This window comes from Taurulus bubalis (assembly GCF_910589615.1).
Source record: "Taurulus bubalis genome assembly, chromosome: 13".
Taxonomy (NCBI): Eukaryota; Metazoa; Chordata; class Actinopteri; order Perciformes; family Cottidae; genus Taurulus; species Taurulus bubalis.
Genome location: NC_136601.1, coordinates 12,986,671 through 13,006,748, shown reverse-complemented (window position 1 = coordinate 13,006,748; position 20,078 = coordinate 12,986,671). Strand labels below are relative to the sequence as shown.

General features: G+C 39.8%; 3 protein-coding genes across 3 annotated transcripts; 2 read left to right on the top strand and 1 right to left on the bottom strand.

Moving 5' to 3' along the window:
- Positions 1–2,035: 2,035 nt before the first annotated feature.
- LOC306746237 (uncharacterized protein) lies at positions 2,036–4,766 on the bottom strand. Its single transcript, XM_079229116.1, has 5 exons — positions 4,700–4,766; positions 4,476–4,613; positions 4,257–4,356; positions 3,110–3,240; positions 2,036–2,922 (listed from the first exon to the last, which is right to left on the bottom strand). The coding sequence occupies exons 1-5, from the start codon at positions 4,751–4,753 to the stop codon at positions 2,632–2,634; spliced, it is 714 nt and encodes a 237-aa protein (XP_079085242.1). The 5' UTR covers positions 4,754–4,766; the 3' UTR covers positions 2,036–2,631.
- Positions 4,767–7,785: 3,019 nt separating this feature from the next.
- Positions 7,786–10,978, top strand: polr2g (RNA polymerase II subunit G). Its single transcript, XM_079229189.1, has 8 exons — positions 7,786–7,846; positions 8,166–8,275; positions 8,779–8,938; positions 9,332–9,382; positions 9,761–9,826; positions 10,149–10,220; positions 10,378–10,411; positions 10,638–10,978. Exons 1-8 carry the CDS (start codon positions 7,835–7,837, stop codon positions 10,649–10,651), a joined length of 519 nt encoding a protein of 172 aa, XP_079085315.1. The 5' UTR covers positions 7,786–7,834; the 3' UTR covers positions 10,652–10,978.
- A 148-nt stretch (positions 10,979–11,126) lies between these two features.
- Positions 11,127–18,869, top strand: eef1g (eukaryotic translation elongation factor 1 gamma). Its single transcript, XM_079229148.1, has 10 exons — positions 11,127–11,157; positions 12,096–12,254; positions 12,475–12,538; positions 13,442–13,584; positions 13,754–13,897; positions 14,006–14,135; positions 14,784–14,982; positions 15,952–16,124; positions 16,769–16,893; positions 18,493–18,869. Exons 1-10 carry the CDS (start codon positions 11,146–11,148, stop codon positions 18,649–18,651), a joined length of 1,308 nt encoding a protein of 435 aa, XP_079085274.1. The 5' UTR covers positions 11,127–11,145; the 3' UTR covers positions 18,652–18,869.
- The last annotated feature ends 1,209 nt before the right edge of the window (positions 18,870–20,078 follow it).

Genomic DNA, 20,078 nt, shown 5'->3' with positions numbered 1-20,078 from the left:
TAGCGATTGTATCGCATGAGTAAAAGTCTCTGCAATCTTTTATCCGACAGCCTGTTCCTCCTTGGGGTCAGAACAATACTGCCCAGGCTGAAAAGCCTTTTGACAGTGTTGTAACTTGTTTTATTACATGATTTACTCTTATTGTGAAGAGCATGTAAACAGGAAGTGCTTTTACTTTGATGGCATAAAGTACAGTGATACGTGCTTGTTGACGCTAACTAATGTTGATGTTACGTGTGGAAAATATATTACATGTCTGGTACAAGAGCGCGTTCTCAATCGCTTTAACAGTTGTAATACTGCAGTTCACCAGTAAAGTGATTCCGTTTATACCAGACGTGTCTTGTCCTCATTAGAAGCTCCACGTCATTACAGACAGGTGCACTTGATGGTATTTGAGTGTTGTATTGCTTTACAATATCCGTAATCCTAGGGAACCTGGAGAGAACCTCCCAGTTGGATCCGGGCACTCCGTCTCCGTCTCATCCATTCCCCGCTTCCCTCCTTCTACGCACCAGCAGCTACGTCACTCAAATCACTCAGATCGAGTTCTGTGATAGATTGTTCATGCAGGAAGTGTCGTGTGACTCGCGCGCCGCTAAAAGAGAACTTTTCGGACTGGTAAAAATGTCTTGAGTAACGTAGGAACGCGCGTTAGAGGTCTAGTAAAGTAGTGTAGTTACCAATATTTTGAGTGTAATGCGTTACTTTACTTCGTTACCTTTAAAAGTAATTACGTTACTGTAACTCGTTACCCCCAACACTGATTTTCTTCTATTAGTCACAAAGTGTGAGTGCATGTCTTGTGTAAATAGAGCATCTCAGTTCAAGGAAAAATCTAAAAATATAATTCCTGATCATTTTTATTTTTATTTTTTGAAGCCGAGAAATACAGTCAGCTGTGAAGCCAAATTCCTACATATTTATGTGACTCGGTACAAATAATGTGAGTGCCATTGAAGTGAAACCTCTGAGCAGTAACGTGATTATTATCTATTCAGGTAATTTTTGCTAAATTGGATTGCTGTGAAATACATTTGTATGTCAAATCTGCTCAGGCATTGCTGTACGTTGCTGGACGATGTCTTAAACATGTTGCGACTGCTCCTTACATTACAGTAATATCCACCCACATGGAAGTTAAGCTTCATACATGATGTCTATTTCCCTAGTGATCTTTTTTCCTTTAAACCACAACCTCACTGATCCTCTTGATGCTCTTCAGCTTTTCTCTCCAGCTATCTCTCATGCAGCCATTTGACGTGTGTATCACGGCCTGTTTTTATCTACATGAGGAGAACAAAGACAAACAACAAAGCCTCCTCAGACTCCCCTGCCAGTTTGCAACAGGAATATAATCATATTGATTTGTTTTCATGTGATCTATATATTTATTTTATGTTCTCGTCTTGAAGAGTTACAAGTTAAGTGACAACAGGGCAGCAACACACCATAAATTAGCCTTGTCTATTGTCTCCTTTTACGAATAAGAGAGATTGGGGTCAGGAGGGTTGATGCCTAATGAGGAGTTAGAAAATGAGAAGTTATTCAGACATATGAAACTTACTAAGGGTGATTAGGACCTGAGAGGAAGCTATCAGTTTTACTAACGTTGATTGATTAGCTTCAGACGATTTAACAATGTGCCTCAAAAAATGACAGTTAAAGATTGCACCAATCATGTGTGAGCTTACTGTAACTAAAAATAGAAAATACATATTTTGTTCCCTCTACTGTATAAGGCTGTGTGGACTAATGTCTCTCATATGCAGCTCGTATGGGGTATAACTTCACATTAATCTTTAAATCACAGTTTAACAGTTTACACATGCACACAATATGTGAATTGCTTTGGTGCCATCTGGTAGTGATACACAGTACTTCACCAAAATGTTGTCATCTCTTCATTTTTACTTGTCCCACCACTGACCGTCCAGCCAGCAGTGAACTGTGATCTGCTAAAATCAACTATTTCCAAAAAAGTGGTAAAACCAGAAAAGTAAGTGCCAACTCTTTCATATTATCAAGAAAAATAGTTTATTTAAAAAGATAAAAGGAAACACTTTGAGAAGCAGTTTTAAATGTAGGAGCACAATCTACCTAACTAGCATAGCTGTGAACAATGTCAGTAACTTATTTACACTCTTCCTGGTCACTGTAACAATGCATTGAGCAACACAGTGCACTCAACTTGTGAACAAGGAAATAAAGAGCTGGCTTGAGATTCTGATTTTCAGGTTATTATGTTTCATAAACCACAAATATGGAAGTTAGAAGACAACTATGACATGTTCAGTAAATTATATGTAATGGACAACCAGCAGTAAAAAAAAAACGGAGAATACCTAAAATTGTAATTGTCAAAGTCACACAATCAACAATTATTTAGATTAAGACACCAACAAAACTATGTCTGCCACATCAACACACTCACTTGAATGTACAAATCAAAGTCAGATGGTCTCTCTCATGCTTCTTTGTCATGTAAATTATCAACATTTACATCTAGAGCTTTGCAAAATCCTCAATTTGACATGCTATGGTCAAAGTGGAGGGGCGTCAAAAAACACTTAGGAGACTTTTGATTGATTTGAGGCATTTACTAAAATGTAAATTATCTTGTCTACATTGCTACTCTCCTTTCACTTTCCCTTTATCCTTGCTCTTGTCCTTTGGTATACGGCCCATGTTATAAAATTCTACATTTGGCCTCATGTCGGTGAGGTGGGCGAGCCGGTTGGACATGGCGAAGAAAGCAGCGATGGCAGCGATGTCCCACGCATCCTCACGGTCAAAGCCCACTTCCTCCAAAGACTGGAAATGCTGCTCTGTAATGGTGTCGCTGCGACACACAGCCATCGCAAAGTCCAGCATGGCGCTCTCCCGGGGGGCCAGCTCGGCATTCTCGTAGTTAACAACAACCTGTGTGAAAATAGGGAGGTAGATTATTAGACAGTGGTAAATTTAAGTGATTTATAATATTTTTGAATCAACAATTAAAATCTGATTGATTAAACTGCCTGGTATAACTTAACTACACTTTTTGTGACAGCTACAGTGTATTATAAAAAGCAAAGCAGGGGCAAGAAAAATCAATTAATGTTTATACCTGATCAGAAAGAGTAGGTTTTTTAGAATAGATACGGTGCAATGCACTGTGGGATACCACACAGTAAAGACATTTGTTGTGGATACTGGTAGCTACTACAATCAGCTCACGATCGGCCTTGGTCAATCGGCCTGGAAGACAGGAGACATCAAATTAATGTGAAATTGTGAAAAAAGTAACATTGAATTCAAATTAAGTTTAGTAGAGACTTTTTAATTCACATCTATGAGAATGCTGAGGTTTTAGTGTTTGATTATGTTGTTCAGTGTAGATTGTTATTGAGTTGTGAATGTGAATGCTTTGAGGCCAATATGGCTAAACACGTGTAACAAAAAAAACAGATAGTGGTTATCCAATAACTAAGCACCTGTTCAGTTTTACTTTACAAAATGTATTAAAAATAAAGTGCAATAAAAGTGTAAAACCCAATGAAATAAAATGGAAAGAAACCGAAAACATTTTACTGAAGGCGTTCTGCAGATTATGACCCTCCCACTATGACGACAGCCTTGCCCACTCAGCGTCTTTGTTGCCAAACCCAATTGGTGACTGTATTTAAAACAAAAGCCAGAGAACACATCAAATAACTCAGTAAGAAGACATAACTTTCTATTTAAATGAGTTGTTTGTTACATTATCTGCAGTCTTCCCTGCTTGTTATGGCTGTGGCTGTCTGGGTTGATATCTACTGTGTAGCAAGTGGCAGAGCAGTAACATTCAGATGCAGCAGCCAGGCTGACATTTACACTACTCTTACTTTCTTATACGTCATTACTTCCCAACTTGAGGTAAAACATGTAAATGATGTGTGCAGAGAGGCCAAAGTGGCCTGAGATCCTGTGAAAGACAAGATGCAGTTTGCATTATTTAATCTGCATGTCAGGTCACCTTTCAACTGGTTGCACACCAAACCCCACAGTGCATCAGAAAAGCCAAATAGGGTGCAGCCCTCTAAAAGGAGTCCACATAGTGCCTACAAAATGAAGAAAAATGACATATTGGCTCACTTAAGTGGTGGATGATGTGAAGTTTGACCTTGTAGCCCGATAAGGGTAGCATGTGAATGATGCATTGGGCTCAGAGTGGTATATACGGCCCCGGAATGTTGCATTTACTGCCCCCACAGAGAAACATGACAAACACACACCTGTCTCTTTGTTCATTAGTTCATTGTAATAAGCAAAGAATGCTCTGAACTCGGCTGGTCTATGAGAAAGGGCTTTGAAGACATTGGGCAAAAAGCCTCCCTGGAAAGAAGGAAACAGGAAGTTTAAAATAAGTCAAACGTAAAGTTTAAAATAAGAGTCCATCTTAAGCGTTGAATGCCAGACATAATACTTTTTATTATTATTTATTTTTGTTATACCTTTGACTCCACTTCCTCCATGAGCTCCACTATATCAAAAGGTAAGTCTTTCTTGTACGGGACTGGATAGCGACTGATGTTCTCCGGAGGCGGGTCGCTGGAGAACAGCCGAGGCACGTAAACCGACCGGAGCGGCGCCTGGACGGGAGGGAGACAGGAGAGTCACGGAGTTCACACGGAAACAGCACCAGCGGAGCGGAGTAGAAACGTAACCGATAACGTACCAGCTGTGTGAACATATGAGGACGAATTAACTTCGAGACGAGATTAATTGCCATTTTGCAAAAGAGGAGTCGGAGGGCGCGTCCAACACGGCTGCTTTGCTTGAGTAACGTTACTTTGAAGACTTCCCAGGTTGTTGACGACTGAAATTTACTTCCTTGACATCTAAGGTTGACCAGTCCAACAACCAATCATAGAGTCGTATTGAGTCACGCCCATAGACTGGTCGTTTTCTTCTTCTTCAGTTTAATTTGCGGCAGACTAGACGCAGCCACGGCATATTGCTGCCCTCCACGGTACATTTGTAGACATACATTGTGTGATTTATATCAAAATCAGCTTTATTGGCCATGTGTGTTTACGCATAAATGAATTTTGTCTCGCGATGCTCTTCGTACTTATTATATATACAATATATAATAAAAAAGATAAACATAAAGACATTAAAGACAACAGAGACAAAAAGATAATTCAAAACACAGTATTCAGAGTAGTGCAGATAGAGGAGTCTGATTAATTAATGAATATCGTTATGTATAATCGGTAGTGCCCCCCGTTGCCTATGCAAAAACTAAGGTCACTATGTGGTTGCTCTTTTGCTAACTTTTCCTACGTGTGTAATTGATGACCAATGTCCAGTTGTAAAGGTAAAGGTAGTTTATTAAGTGTTGCATATTTCTTGACATAAAACAAAAAGATAACCAGGTCCTGGCACAAACCTATTTGCGTATAATTAAACCATAAAATACATCTAAACATTTTCCTATCTACACATTGACGTCTGCTCACCAACAGTCAAAAACTGTTCGCTTCTGCAAGTAAGCAATAGCTGGGCCTAATGCCCCTCCTGATTGGCCTTGTCTCACTTGAACTCGGCCTTACGCCGAGCAAAGTAGTAAGTAGTAAGCGCTGCAATTGCAAAAGCAGTGAGTGGTACAGCCAACACGCAGGTTGGGCACAGAACAACTGCCCCACAAACGGAAGTGGGGCCTTTCATACACAGGTTATCGTCACAGGTTCGTCTCGCCTCGTCCTAACATCTGATTGGCTCTATCCTGTCAAGAGGAGGAGAATCCCGTGTTCTCATCTTTTCTCACAAGACTGGAACGTGCAACGACCAGTCTGCTTCCATAATGTCAACATACTGATAAACAGTTGTGAGTGTTGAAGTGCGCAAAAAAAGCGTAGCTTTCTAAAGTCATTTTGGGGAGGAAACACTGTACTAGCTGCCTCTAAAAGCCTGTCTAGGTGTGTGAGGAGGGCAATAATGGGTTCTGTCTTCAGCTGGATCGGAACTGCTTCAGGGAGATAAACAGATCTCTAAAACGTCTGGATATGGAGACATATAAAAGCCTATAACATGGACATTGAATGCTCTATGCAAACAAAACTGTTTGGGAAGATGTAAAATAGGTTAAATTTCATTTCTGTAATCTCAAAAGTTTTGGTCATGTTAATTTTCAATGTTTAATAGAAAAATATGATACAAATTCAAATACATTGCTTAACCTTTTACACAGTGTTTTACGCCTTTATAACATATAATAATGACAAATACTTGCCAGATTTTTACATTTCTCCTGAAAAAAGGAGCAAAATCATTTTGATCACAGACAGTCGATGCTCCACAAACGAAAGGCCAACCTGATTATGCTTTCGAGAAGGACTTAACAAAGAAATTCAGATGTGAATGGAGGCACACTGTCCTACGCAGATTTCACTTGGCGGCCAACGTCGTCTCCCGCGTGTTGTTGTTGAGTGTGTTGTTATTGTTGTTGTTATTGTTAATGTTGTTGCTGGATGTGTTTGCCTAATCATTTTAGACCCTTTTAGGCCTATTTTTTTAAATGTCTTGTTGTGGCTGAATCGACTCTCTGCTGATCTTTCAATACAATATATTTTGGGACTTATGTGTTGCTTGATTGCTGTGTTGATTGATTGCCATCGGCTTACAGTTCATGTCTAATTCTATTGGGTAGGCTACCTGCTCAGCTGGCCTATTTACTAGCTTGTGAGATTCTAAATAATACCGTCTGTCACCTTTTTGTGCCGGAGTTTGATTATAGGTGAAAAGTTGAACTCCTATGCTACCATAGGCTGTCAAAAAAAAAGTGCCCCCCCAAAGCAACGTAAGGCCCCACGCAAATCAGTGCCTGGCGCCGGGCCTGCCCTCGTTACCTCCGTTCACAAAGCCCTACTTCGTGAAATCAGGATTCTACTTGCACAAATATTTAGACGTTTGTTCAGCAGCACTTTCGTCTTCATTTTTTCGTTGTAAATACTTCTCTATAACTTTCGCTACAGGCTAGCTAGCTGCTGGCTGAGTTTCTTCTTCTGCATATTAGAGCTTGTTAAATAACTGACTGAGGCATTACCGCCACCCAGTGGTGGGAAGCTATATTGTAACTGAGCGTCTCATGGACAACAGTAAAATCTCTGCTGTCTTCAATTGATAACCTATGCGGTCCCGCGACCCTCGCGGCCCACAGGTGAAAAACGGAAAGTTTGGTTTGGCCCTATGGTTAAGAATCACTGTACAGAGTCCAGTACAATTTTGAAAATTGATTACAGATTATGTTGTTTCCCAATTTCCATCGGTGAGAAAGGACTTTAATGATTGATCTGTAACTCCGTATGGTATGTGATGCATTCCTCTGTCTGTGATAGTTGGTGCCCCATCAAGGCGTGCTTCACCGTTTCTGCATCACCACAAGCTGCATTTTCCATCTGGATGCTTAGCCACCATTGCCATCCCATCAATTCAGTCCACAGTGACCCAGTCTCTGCTTAGTTGGTAACACATTGTTTCTCCTGTCCCTTCTTTGTATTTGACTTTATGTTGGCTGTATAACATATATTTTAAAACCCTGCCTCTGTTTTCTTCCCACCATTGTTTCTGTCAAATGTCTGGTCGGCCTGTCCCTATACAGTCCCCGCTCTTATGCATTACCCCTCCTCGTCGCCAGGAGTCAGTATTGAGAGGACTGGTAGCAACAAAAGCCCATTGATCGATCTATCCTCGTAACCCGGAAGTGACTGCAGCGAACGGTCGCGAATGAGCGGCGGTTTCTGTCAAGACGCTTTGGATAAAAAACAAAAAGGAAATTTAGCGAGCACGAATCGAACATTACAGCAACATGTTTTACCATGTAAGTATGTGTAATACCCTCCGGGTATGAGACGGCTATTAGCACAGTATTTGGGGTTGTATTTGATCAATGTGTGCTTAGCTTGATCGGTTAGCGTGGCTGTTGGAGCTGAACAAAACTTCGGAAAATCCTCGACGCATTGAATAGCGTTGTTGTTTTATAGCCGGGCAGTAATACCACCAGTTCTCTCGTCTTTGATTAACCAGATGCAGCGTGGCGGCATCCGTACCTTAAAACAGCATAATATCTATAACATTGTGCAACCCGCATTATCAGTGTAAGGGGTGTCTTATAACGCATGTATTGTTTGTGTTATCAGATTTCTTTGGAGCATGAAATCTTACTACATCCGAGGTATTTTGGCCCTAACCTCCTCAATACCGTGAAGCAAAAGCTTTTCACAGAAGTGGAGGGTACGTGCACTGGCAAGTGAGTACATACTGACTATTGTGCACCTACAAATACATTGAGGACGTACTTTGACTAAGAAGTAATTTCAGTGAAATGTTGCGGAATTGTATTAGGTTGTATCATATGTTACTAAAGTGTAGTGAACTTCAAGCTAATGCACAGATGTGTGTGTGTGTGTGTGTGTGTGTGTGTGTGTGTGTGTGTGTGTGTGTGTGTGTGTGTGTGTGTGTGCACTTTCAGGAATAGGAAAAAAACGACTTGTGTAATCATTTTAAATACTTTAGGTTAGATTTATTTAGTCATTTCAAAACATTGCCTCTGGAAGACACTGCTTAAAACTTTGAGTTTTGACTTGGCAGTAAAAAAACACATTCAAAGGCAACAGATCACGGCCGATAGTTGTTACATCCTTCCCAAGCCATCAAGGCAGTATTCACCTGCATATGGAAGATATTAACTTAGCATTTATATTTCTACATGGACATATGCATGGCATTGATTTATGTGTGACCTTCCTTCAGGTATGGCTTTGTCATCGCAGTCACCACCATCGACAACATCGGGGCAGGTGTAATACAACCGGGGAGAGGATTTGTCCTCTACCCAGTCAAGTACAAGGCCATTGTGTTCCGCCCATTCAAAGGGGAGGTGGTTGACGCTGTGGTCACTCAGGTCAACAAGGTATGGGACAATACAGTTTACTGTGAATTAAGATGTTTAAGCTGGAACAGTTTATATGATGACATATTAAATCTGACATATTTATACTAATAAATCATCTTGACACTGCACTGCTTTTTATCTAATTTTCTAATGGCAACATGTGTCCATTTACTTCTGAAAAATAATTGTAAATACCCACATTTTATATTGGTTCATGAAGTTCTCTACTGGTAAAGATCACATCTTTTAACTTTATCATTGTAAATGTGCCTCCAGTGGAGAGTTTATACTTCTGCAGTGGTTGATGTTTTGAATATGTATTAAATAATGAATAGCTAATAATGGATATTTTTTACTTTTGTGTCTTTATAGACATAAAATATGACCTATATTTTTCTCTGTTTCTTGCAGGTTGGATTGTTCACAGAAATCGGTCCCATGTCTTGCTTCATCTCTCGCCACGTGAGTCAGCATAAAATGAATAGTTGTGACCGAAACGGTTGGCTTTTTATAGGCTTTTCCATGTATCAGAATCAGAACCATTTATTCGCCAGGTATGTTTTTCTTGGCAGTAATGGGGGAGAATACATCATTCAACTGTTACTTTAACTTATTTTAACAATTAATTTTCTCATTTCCCAATCCAGTCACGTAACTATAGATTTATGAAATGAAATTACACACTTACGGATCCTCCTCCCCTCGGGAGTATGCATGCACATTAATTAATGATTTCAACTAATTCCTGTTCCAAGCTATTGTTGTTATAGCGGCCTTTAAAAGTCCACTATCGGTTAAACTCTGATCTTTATCTCACTCTCCTTTTCTTTGTTTTTGCAGTCTATCCCTTCAGAAATGGAGTTTGACCCCAACTCCAATCCTCCTTGTTATAAGACAGTTGATGAGGTAAGACAATTAATTAATCATTACATATTTCCAGCTGGAGGTTAAAAAAAGTGTTTTTAATTAAATAGATGTTCACCAGATATTTTCCTAGCTTTGCCTTTAACAACATTTAGAATAAATGAACACATACAAATCCAGGTAATTATAGTAACGCTGGTGTAAACCAAGGTATTTTTTAGAAAGCATAGTAAAGAAAAAGTTAAATAATAGTATATTGCCATATATTCTGTATACAAAGTAGTTGTAAAGTAGTCCTGCATACTACTCCTATTATTATTTTACTCTTTGTGAATCTTGACTGTTTTCTTCTCCTCTTTTCAAGGACATTGTAATCCAGCAAGATGATGAGATTAGGCTAAAGATTGTGGGAACAAGAGTGGACAAGAACGACATTGTAAGTCTTCTTCTTCTTCTTCTTCTTCTTCTTCTTCTTCTTCTTCTTCTTCTTCTTCTTCTTCATTGGATCAGATGTTAAACAGTAGTTTATAGAAGTGATGTACTGTATCTTAATATACAAAAAGTTAAAAACAAGCTTTTCTCTTGTTTTTCAGTTTGCCATCGGTTCTCTCATGGACGATTATCTGGGTGAGTTTTATACATAACATAGTCATACAGGTTATGTATCTGTTTGTCAGATTGGCAGACATTTATAAAAGTCTTGCATAAATGTATTCAATGTCAAATTATTTTGCACAATAAGAACATACCTTCAAAGTGGTTGCAATAGAACAGTTTGGGTTGAGCTGTGTATAACCTGTGCTTTAAAAATGTTGTATAATTGATTGTTGAACCTGCCTTTTTGTATTTCTAGGTCTTGTGAGCTGATTCACCCCAGAGGGAGCACATTTACTTTGTGACTTTTTTGTAGTAGCTTTGTTATTTTGTTAAAATTAATATTTTTCTACACTGATTGATATGGTATGGTGACAGGTAGAGAAGCCCCTTAGATACATTATTTTAGTATAATGCTCTACAGCATACATTTGTTTTATTGAAACTAGTGTAACAATTCCAGGAGACTGCTTACTAAATCTTTGGCAAGATGGCATACAAGCAGAACATGTATTGTTTCTTTGTAGAATTCATAATTTATATCAACTATGTTGTTTTCTTTGTACACTGACTGTAATAAAGTATTGTATTTTCAATGTGTCCGCATGGTAATATGTATTGATCTTTCCTGATCCGCAAAGAGACTTGATGGAACTGCATCTGTGTGATGTGGCGAAACGTGAACGCGGAAACCTCAAGTACGCGCACGACTCGTGTACGTAAATACGTCAGTGGAGTGCTCGTTCTTTCTTTCTCTCGTCCTGAAGATGGCGGCCGGGGTGAGTAAAATGGGAAGATGGCTAATTTAGGGTATCTCTTTTGACTTTCCTGTTGCAATCCGCCGAATATCAGGCCCATCTACATGGATACAGAGTACCTTTTAACGTAAACATTGCTTTCGGTCCGTTATGTAGCTTTTATCGAGTGCATTTACGAAGAATTCCATTCAGTGTTCATGTAAACTAAGGTTAGCCGTTGCTAACCTGACGTTGCATTCACAGTGAATGACGCTCCTCTCCTGACCCAGGCTTGTGCCACGTTACCGTGTGTAAAATCTTACTGTTGCAGTTAGAGGTGATTTCGCACAACGTTGGTGTTTTATGTTGTGTTTTTGAACGCCTACGACAAACCGGTACTGCCTTTTATGTAAAGCTACTTTGTCTACAGCTGTACAAAGAGTAGCGGGCTACATTGCCGGTAATGGTAGCTAGCATTAGTTAGCATTTAAAGCGAGCGGAAAGCCACGTGAAATATTTTCTCGTAGTTATCTTAAGTAACCGTACATTTGGCCTCGGTAGCCCACATTTTTATCACTCTGCTCCCATTCTGGCCACGTCTATTTTAAATGATCGGTTGTCCAGATTTGGATAACATCATACATTTGTGTCGAGAACACCACCAGCTAGCCCTCAAACTGGTTTGGCTTTATTCAACGCACCGCGTGTATCTTGTGTGTCTGTCTGTGTGTTTTTTGTTTGTTTTGTTTTAAAAAAAAAAAAAAAAAACTAGACCTTTTCATTTTATATTTTAAAGTAATTGCACTAGAACACGGCCAGAATACATCCTTGTTTGGTATCAAACCGTCGTGAGATATTGGCATGAAAACCTCTTAAAGTTACCCCAACTTCTGGTCATCATGCTACATGTGAGGCATGTATGTTCAAATAATTACGTGTTTTTATTTTATTAAACTATTGCTGTTTTCTCCCCTCTCCAGACTCTGTACACGTATCCAGAGAACTGGCGGGCCTTCAAGGCCCAGATTGCAGCCCAGTACAGCGGGGCTCGCCTCAAAGTCGCCAGCAACTCCCCTGCCTTCACCTTCGGGCAGACGAACCGCACTCCTGCCTTCCTCAACAACTTCCCACTTGGCAAGGTTGGTGTACTTATTATGTTGGGCATGTAGGACCTCTTTTTAAAAGAAACAAAAATGGTTTAAAAAAAAAAGTGTCAATGAAAATCGGTTACTGCAATCAATTCTTTAAGTGAACCGGTTTTAACCACTTTGACCATCTGTTGTTACATATGTCATTATGCATTAAGCTGCTTGACTCAGGATTACAATGTGTTAAATCATTCTTCAATTTTATTTTTAGGTACCTGCATACCAGGGAGATGATGGTTTCTGTCTGTTTGAGAGTAATGCCATTGCTCACTTCTGTAAGTTTATTTTACATACATTTAATGCAGTCATTAGAAGTGCATTTGGATCAGCACAAAGGGGGGTGAAGCCAATATAACTTGAAGATCCCTGATCACATTTTTGCGGCCAATCATTGATCATATTTTGATACAAATTCCCTTTGTTGTTTGATTATACATATTAATCTTGGCATTTGACAAACGCAGCCATTTACTTACTATAAAAGTGTTACAATAATGTAAATGAAATACTGAATCACTTTCAGTGACATAAAATTGCCTTTTTAATCAAAAAGCCAACGTCGGGCAATATTTCAGTCCATCTCCAAAGACCTAAATAGAAACGATACTTAACTCTTTGGTTAACGGGTGGTCCCCAGTCTGGGCAAGGCAGTGTCCATTCATGATACTAAGTCCTAATCTGACAGGGGAAGAGAAACTAGAGACCATGTTCATCCCAGCCATCTCCTTTTCCATGAGTTATAGGCTGGTTCATGCTATGGGCACAGTAAAATAAAGCAAAAAAAATTCTCTATGTAGGTCATTGAAATAAAACATAAATACTTTCCGTTTTATTAGTTTTGAGTGCTAAATAATTAATACAATTTTCTTTTTCAATATTTCGTGTTTCTCCAGCCAAGAAGTTTGCTAAAATGCAGCCAAACAAAGATGCCGCCTAAGAAAGAGAAAGGAGGAAAAGAGTCTGATGGAATGCAGCATACAGTACAACAGACATTGACTGTTGCACTGTACGCTGCATTCCATCAAACTTTATAACTAGTCTGCACTTTAAGTTGCTTTTCTGCGCATTCATTACTGAAATACATGGTTAATGCCATGAACAAACTTTCTGTGCGCTCAGTGTACAAAATATAGACTGGTATGACATTATGATTGAAGATCTTCACCTTTTACCAACAGTGAGCAATGATGCCCTGCGCGGTGCCACCCCCCAGGCCACAGCCCAGGTGCTGCAGTGGGTGAGCTTTGCTGACTCAGAGATCATCCCTCCGGCCAGCGCATGGGTCTTCCCCACTCTGGGAATCATGCAGTTCAACAAGCAGGTTTGCAGCTCAGCATTTTCTGGTTAAGCGCAAGACTTAAATTATGATTTCTTCGCTGTGGTGGAAGGCTGGTAACTATTTCAGTTGTGTCTTGCACTGTAGTTGAGACTAGGTACGTGTAGATGTTGTGATATTATGCATAGTCATTCTTCTGTCTGGATCTGTCCAGGCCACAGAGCAGGCCAAGGAAGATGTGAAGAGGGCCCTTGCTGTGCTGAACCAACACCTGAACACCCGTACCTTCCTAGTAGGAGAGAGGGTCAGCCTGGCTGACATCACTGTGGCATGCTCCATGATCTGGCTCTACAAACAGGTTTGACATACACACAGTGCACTGTTAAACTATATTTACTTGGAGCAACACTTGTAAGGCATACTATTAGTTTTCCAGGAAGACCTAACACCACTCTGTCCCCTGTAGGTCCTTGAGCCTTCTCTCCGTCAGCCTTACCCCAATGTGACTCGCTGGTTTGTCACCTGTGTCAACCAGCCCCAATTCAAGACTATCCTTGGAGAGGTCAAACTGTGTGAAAAGACAGCCCAGTTTGATGGTGAGTAGTCAGCATTGAGATCAGAAGACTCATATTGAGCACGTTGCTGGCTGCTGGAGCCCACTGTGTAATTTACAGGATCAAGTTTGAAGCGCACTAGCCTTTCGAGTGTTTGTTCCATGTCTCCTAAAAATTAAGCTAAATTGTCCTGGAAGATAAATGGTTGTGGCTAAATGATTGCATCAAAAGAACATGGCATTTGACAAATGCAGCCATTTACTTACTTTTTTTAAGTGTTAAAATAACGTAAATGACATACTGAATCGCTTTCAGGGACAGGACATTTTCGTTTTATTCAAAAGGCCGACGTCTGGCAATATTTCACAGTTTATCTCCAAAGACTTGGATAGAAACAAAGTTCAACTCTTTGGTAAACGGGTGGTCCCCAGTCTGGGCAAGGCAGTGTCTATTCATGGCACTAAGTCCTAATCTGACAGGGGAAGAGAAACTAGAGACCATGTTCATCCCAGTCATCTCCTTTTCCATGAGTTATAGGCTGGTTCATGCTATGGGCACAGTAAAAAAAAAAAGACTCTTCTTTAGGTTATTGACATAAATACTTAAACTGTATTAGTTTTGAGTCTTAAATCAAAGCCAAATAATTGCATCATTAAACAGAAAACATGTTTCAATATTTTGTTTCTTCAGCCAAGAAGTTTGCTGAAATGCAGCCCAAGAAAGAGGCACCACCCAAGAAAGAGAAGGGAGGAAAAGAGGCTGCCAAGCCCCAGGAGAAGAAGAAAAAGGAAGAGAAGAAGCCTGCCCCTGAAGAGGAGATCGATGAGTGTGATGCTGCTTTGGCTGCTGAACCCAAAACCAAGGACCCATTTGCACACCTGCCAAAGAGGTAGAATAATCTTTATAATTTTCTTGTCAAAAGCATTGGTTTGCATTTGTTGAATTGTTTTTTTCCCCCTCACATTTTGGCTAATTCTGCATAGACAAGCAGTGGCCAACCATGTTCCATGAAGAGCCAATAGTCTGCAGGTTGCCAGTGGATCACTTCAGCAGATTGAGATTATTTGGTGCATCTAATGGCATATTGAACATTAAAATTAAAAAGGCTGTAATGGGCCTGAACACCAATCAGAAAACTGTTTATCCCCCGTCTGGGCAAGGCAGTGTCTATTCATGGCACCAATTCTTAATCTGACGGGGGAAGAGAAACTAGAGACCATGTTCATCCCAGTCATCTCTGTTTAGTGAGTAACAGACTGGTTCATGCTATGGGCACAGATCAGATTCAACATCAAGATCTGCAGTTGTTGGGCGAGTGAAACATTTCTCTGTAAGACATGTTGGGTTGTGAGTAGTTTTTCTAAATTGCAAAACAAGAAATGGATGAATTAGTGTGCCAGGGGTAAGGGTTAAACTAAATGACTAGTCGGCGTAATCAATGACGTCGATGCTGAAAGTCCTTAGAGCTGCTCAATAAACCAAAAGCCACAAAGTCGTCTGCCTGCTACTTTAGAACTTCCATTAATTAATGTTTGAAGGGGTAACTGCAGATCTCCATACTGCAGCTCAAGGAGCTCCACCGTATCACCTGATCAGAACACACTGGCAAAGTTTGGACTTTTGCTGGCGTGTTCCGAGTAGGTGACGGGGAAATCGTTGGACCAAGTATGGGGACCGGGTGCTGTTAAACGGCATGTGAGGTGCCGATGTGTTGTGATTAATGAGGGCCTGTGTCCATTATGGTGCATTTTATGACATTCCGTGTATTGTATTTTTTTGTTGTTGCATTATACAGAATATTATCAAAATACAATGGACATCTCGGACTCAATATTATTTTCCCTTTTTTCTTTTCTAGCACATTTGTCATGGACGAGTTCAAGAGAAAGTATTCCAACGAGGACACCCTCAAAGTAGCCATTCCCCACTTGTGGGAGAACTTTGACCATGAGGGTTACTCAATCTGGTACTGTCAGTACAAATATTCAGATGAGCTTACACTTACCTTCAAGAGCTGCAACCTGATCTCAGGTAAGATTTAACCAAATTCCATGAATTAAAGTAAATTACTTTTTATTTTAAGGGTCATATTATATTGGAATCTTTTTATTTATTTTTTCAGCCCTACTTAATGGAGCAAACATTCTGTGAATTTTGTCTGTGATTACTGGTTCATGTGTTGCAGTGAGTTTACAACATTTGAGGTTTTTTTTTAATGGTGGCGTACATAGTGTTTGTGTTTTATGGTAACACAATGTTAACCGATCCTAACTTGCAGACTGTTTCTAAATGATTAATAAGCATATGGTTCCCTGTCTGGGCAAGGCGGTGTCAATTCATGGCACAAGTCTTAATCTGACGGGGGAAGAGAAACTAGAGACCATGTTCATCCCAGTCATCTCTGTTTAGTGAGTAATAGGCTGGTTCATGCTATGGGCACAGAAAAAAGACTGACCTTAGTGTAATGAAAAAAAGAAAACTACTCTGTGTTTTTTGTTTTGATCGTATCTGGAAAAGGTACCCCTGAAGTTGATGTGGATCATCCAGATGAGCTTTGAGTCAAATGTTTAATGAACTTTTTCCAAATATGACAGCACTGGTCATATGTATTACATTTTATGTTTGACTTATTTATATTTATTAATAAGTCTAAAACCCCTCCCTTTTTTTCACAGGTATGTTCCAGCGCCTAGACAAGCTCAGAAAGAGTGCCTTCGCTAGTGCCATCTTGTTTGGCACCGACAACAACAGCAGCATCTCTGGTATCTGGATCTTCAGAGGCCAGGAACTGGTCTTTCCTGTAAGTTTTAACAGGGTTGAACACATTTTCCACAATGTCCTGACCTGATGACGTTCCCACCCCCATGCATGTAGTGCTTGTGTTTGACGAACTGATTTGGGTTGTTGTTCACCTGTATAGTTGCAAAACAATACTGCTGCAGCTAAACATTAAACCAATGTTTCCTGACTGACAACATGTTTGATTAGATCATTCCCCCGTCTGGGCAAGGCGGTGTCTATTCATGGCACCAATTCTTAATCTGACGGAGGAAGAGAAACTAGAGACCATGTTCATCCCAGTCATCTCTGTTTAGTGGGTAATAGGCTGGTTCATGCTATGGGCACATTGTTTCATGTTTAAGGTTGATGTCTTCAATGCTTTTTTTTTGGCTAAATTAAGTTTCATAACTAAATTAGACTGCAGGTCACAATTGAGCGGATTGCATGAGACTATGTTTAGGTATGTCTTTGCTTTAAATGTTTTATAGCTTGACGTTCTTAAATTAGTTGAAGCATGCGCTGAAGATCATGGTCCGCATTTCAATGCACACCATGTGATGGTCCAATTATTCTTTATTATAAATCAGATGATTTTCCAGTAGTCTGATCTGTACTAGGGCTGCAACAACTAATCGATTATCAAAAGTGTTGGCAACGAATTTCATTATCGATTCGTTGTGTCGCGCGATTATTACGTCGGGCAATATGTCGCGGAGAAGAAAAAAAAAAAAGCGGAGCAAAGCAACTGGCCGGCCAGCGTTTCTGAGATCGGAGTCAGACACGAAAAGCTGAGGTTGTGATGTTCTCAAAAATAGAAGATCTTTGACAAGTCGAGTCTTGGCCAATCAGCGTCTTCATGTTCCTCAAACTTGTTTTTAATGGAAGCTAGTCAGCTTGCTATCACGTTAGCTAACGTGTTTGGTTGTGTATTGTCGTTAAAGTTCCGTTATGTTCCGTTACAGTTCAGTCTTGCTTGTAAAAAAACGTAACGTGATGAAACATGCCGTCACCCCCCGGTCTGCTTCAGTTCACGCTGTCACTCGTTAACGTTAAACCGGCACACCGGCGGATCTGGCTGCAGGTTTTTTTTTATTTTTTTTACTCAAAGTAGAATGAAGCAAATCACGTAGTCGGGCTTAGCCAACAACAGGACGTCGTGGTCATAAGAGACCCAGAATGAAAGAGTTTAAGGAAGAGGACACGCTATATGGATCAGTACAGCTTCCCTCTGTCCCAGTATTTCATACATATTGATAAAGCAGGGTATGTAAATGCAGCCTCTGGAGGGATCAATTACAGTAAAAAGAGCTCACATTTGGCAGATGTAAAGCATAGATGTGTATGTTTTTAGTGTTAGTCCATTTTGTTTTAATTAACAGCTCAGGGATGTTCAAGGAGCAACCTGTTTGTGCACTTTCTGAAGATGTTTTGCACTGTCACTTCTGTTTTTGAATAAAGGGTTGGAAATGAACGCTTTTTTGATAAAAAGATTTTTTTATCCGATTAATTGAAAAAATAATCAATCGGTTATTAAAATAATCGTTAGTTGCAGCCCTAATCTGTACATTATAATTTCATCAGACTCTCTTTCAAAAACATATTTTTATTCCCCTCCTAGCTATCTCCAGACTGGCAGATCGACTACGAATCGTATGAGTGGCGCAAGCTGGATTCAAAAAGCGAGGAGTGCAAGACCATGGTTAAGGAGTACCTGACCTGGGAGGGTGACTTCAAGCACGTGGGTAAAGCCTTCAATCAGGGCAAGATCTTCAAGTGAGAGGACACTGGGAATGCCTGAACAGAAGCGCTCTTTGATCGGCTTTCCAGCACTTAAACTTGATTGACTTTCAGCCACCACGCGCTTACTTTACTCCAAGAATGACTTTGAATTACAGTGTTTAAGGCGGGAGTGAATTGTCTCAGTGGCCCCAAACTGTTTTTGTTTTTTGGTTTGACCTGCGAAATAAAGCATTTTCCACAATGCCATCTATGGGATATGATGTCTGTGGTCTTACTCAAATCTTATTTTTTCTATTTATTTCTTGTTTTTTTTTATGTTTGTGTTAACCAATTAAATTGTTCATTTAATTCATGAAATCTTTTCCTAGTCAGTACCACCTATTAAATCATCAAAGTAATTGTCAACGAGAAGACCAATTCAAGATGCACAATGATTAAACAAAGTGAAACATGAGGAGCTCTGCAACCAGTTTTTCCATTCACCTCCAGTCCAAAGTAAAAGTGAAAACCTTGCGTTTTTATTCTCAACTCGTGACTTTCCTGTTGCATGGTATAACAGTGCAGTTTCAACTTTCAATCTGAAGATCTTTTCAGTTGGGTCATATAACCGATTCCCTAAAAAAGGCCGGTTCCACCTATCCTGCTGATATTGTGAATACATGCAGCATGCGTCTCGACTGGGAAACATTTTCTTTTAGAATTGGTCCCTGAGGATCAGTGTTTCAGTATTACACAAACAAGTGTTCAGCTGCTGTGTTCACTTATTCCAGTAGGGGGCAGGAAACGACTTGAAATTGGAAAGTTCCTGACCAGAATAAGAGAATTACTGGGCTGAGCTCAGTTTTGCTCAATCGAAGAAAAGAATGTCGTCTGCTTTAAACTATGGGTTGTTTTGATGTTTCTGGTGCTTTACCAACAAAACATAATTGTATGAAGAACATCTACTTGAATGCCCTTTAAATGTCTTCCATGATCCTTTAATATATAACTTCTACTTTTTCTTAAGTTTCACTGAGTGAGAAAGCATTCAAAGAGAACCCGGCATATACAATATAATTTAGACACTCCCGTGACACTATTTCATCAATAACTTGTTTTGTATATTCGTTCCGTTTGAGGAATATATCTGTTTTACACTTGAATGCAGGAGTCTGCTTTTGCTGTATAGATACAGCCATTCTTTTCACATAAGACTGAATACATAAATTGAAAACTAAACTTTTCTTTTGAGGAAAATATTTCTATAGCTTAAGATTCTTTTCCGAGAGTAAATATTTGACTACGAATCATTTGGTTTAATCGGACACACACCCAACCATACCATAGTTTTGTATTTCACTTTTCATCGTTTGTTTGTTCGTTCCCACGCCTAGAAAACCTGACTCATCCTTTCACTTCAGCTATAACTGAATTCTTTGTTTGGTGATTCATTGTGTTTTGGCTAGAGCTGCAGGTAAAATAGGA

Coding starts and splice junctions, on each gene's coding strand:
- LOC306746237 (XM_079229116.1), bottom strand. CDS start 4,753: ATGGCAATTAATCTCGTCTCGAAGTTAATTCGTCCTCATATGTTCACA. Junction 4,614..4,699: donor CTCATATGTTCACACAGCTG/GTACGTTATCGG, acceptor CCTCCCGTCCAG/GCGCCGCTCCGGTCGGTTTA. Junction 2,923..3,109: donor AACCTACTCTTTCTGATCAG/GTATAAACATTA, acceptor ATTTTCACACAG/GTTGTTGTTAACTACGAGAA.
- polr2g (XM_079229189.1), top strand. Junction 8,276..8,778: donor GAGGGTACGTGCACTGGCAA/GTGAGTACATAC, acceptor ACCTTCCTTCAG/GTATGGCTTTGTCATCGCAG. Junction 8,939..9,331: donor TGGTCACTCAGGTCAACAAG/GTATGGGACAAT, acceptor TGTTTCTTGCAG/GTTGGATTGTTCACAGAAAT.
- eef1g (XM_079229148.1), top strand. Junction 13,585..13,753: donor TCATGCAGTTCAACAAGCAG/GTTTGCAGCTCA, acceptor GGATCTGTCCAG/GCCACAGAGCAGGCCAAGGA. Junction 16,125..16,768: donor GAGCTGCAACCTGATCTCAG/GTAAGATTTAAC, acceptor TTTTTTTCACAG/GTATGTTCCAGCGCCTAGAC.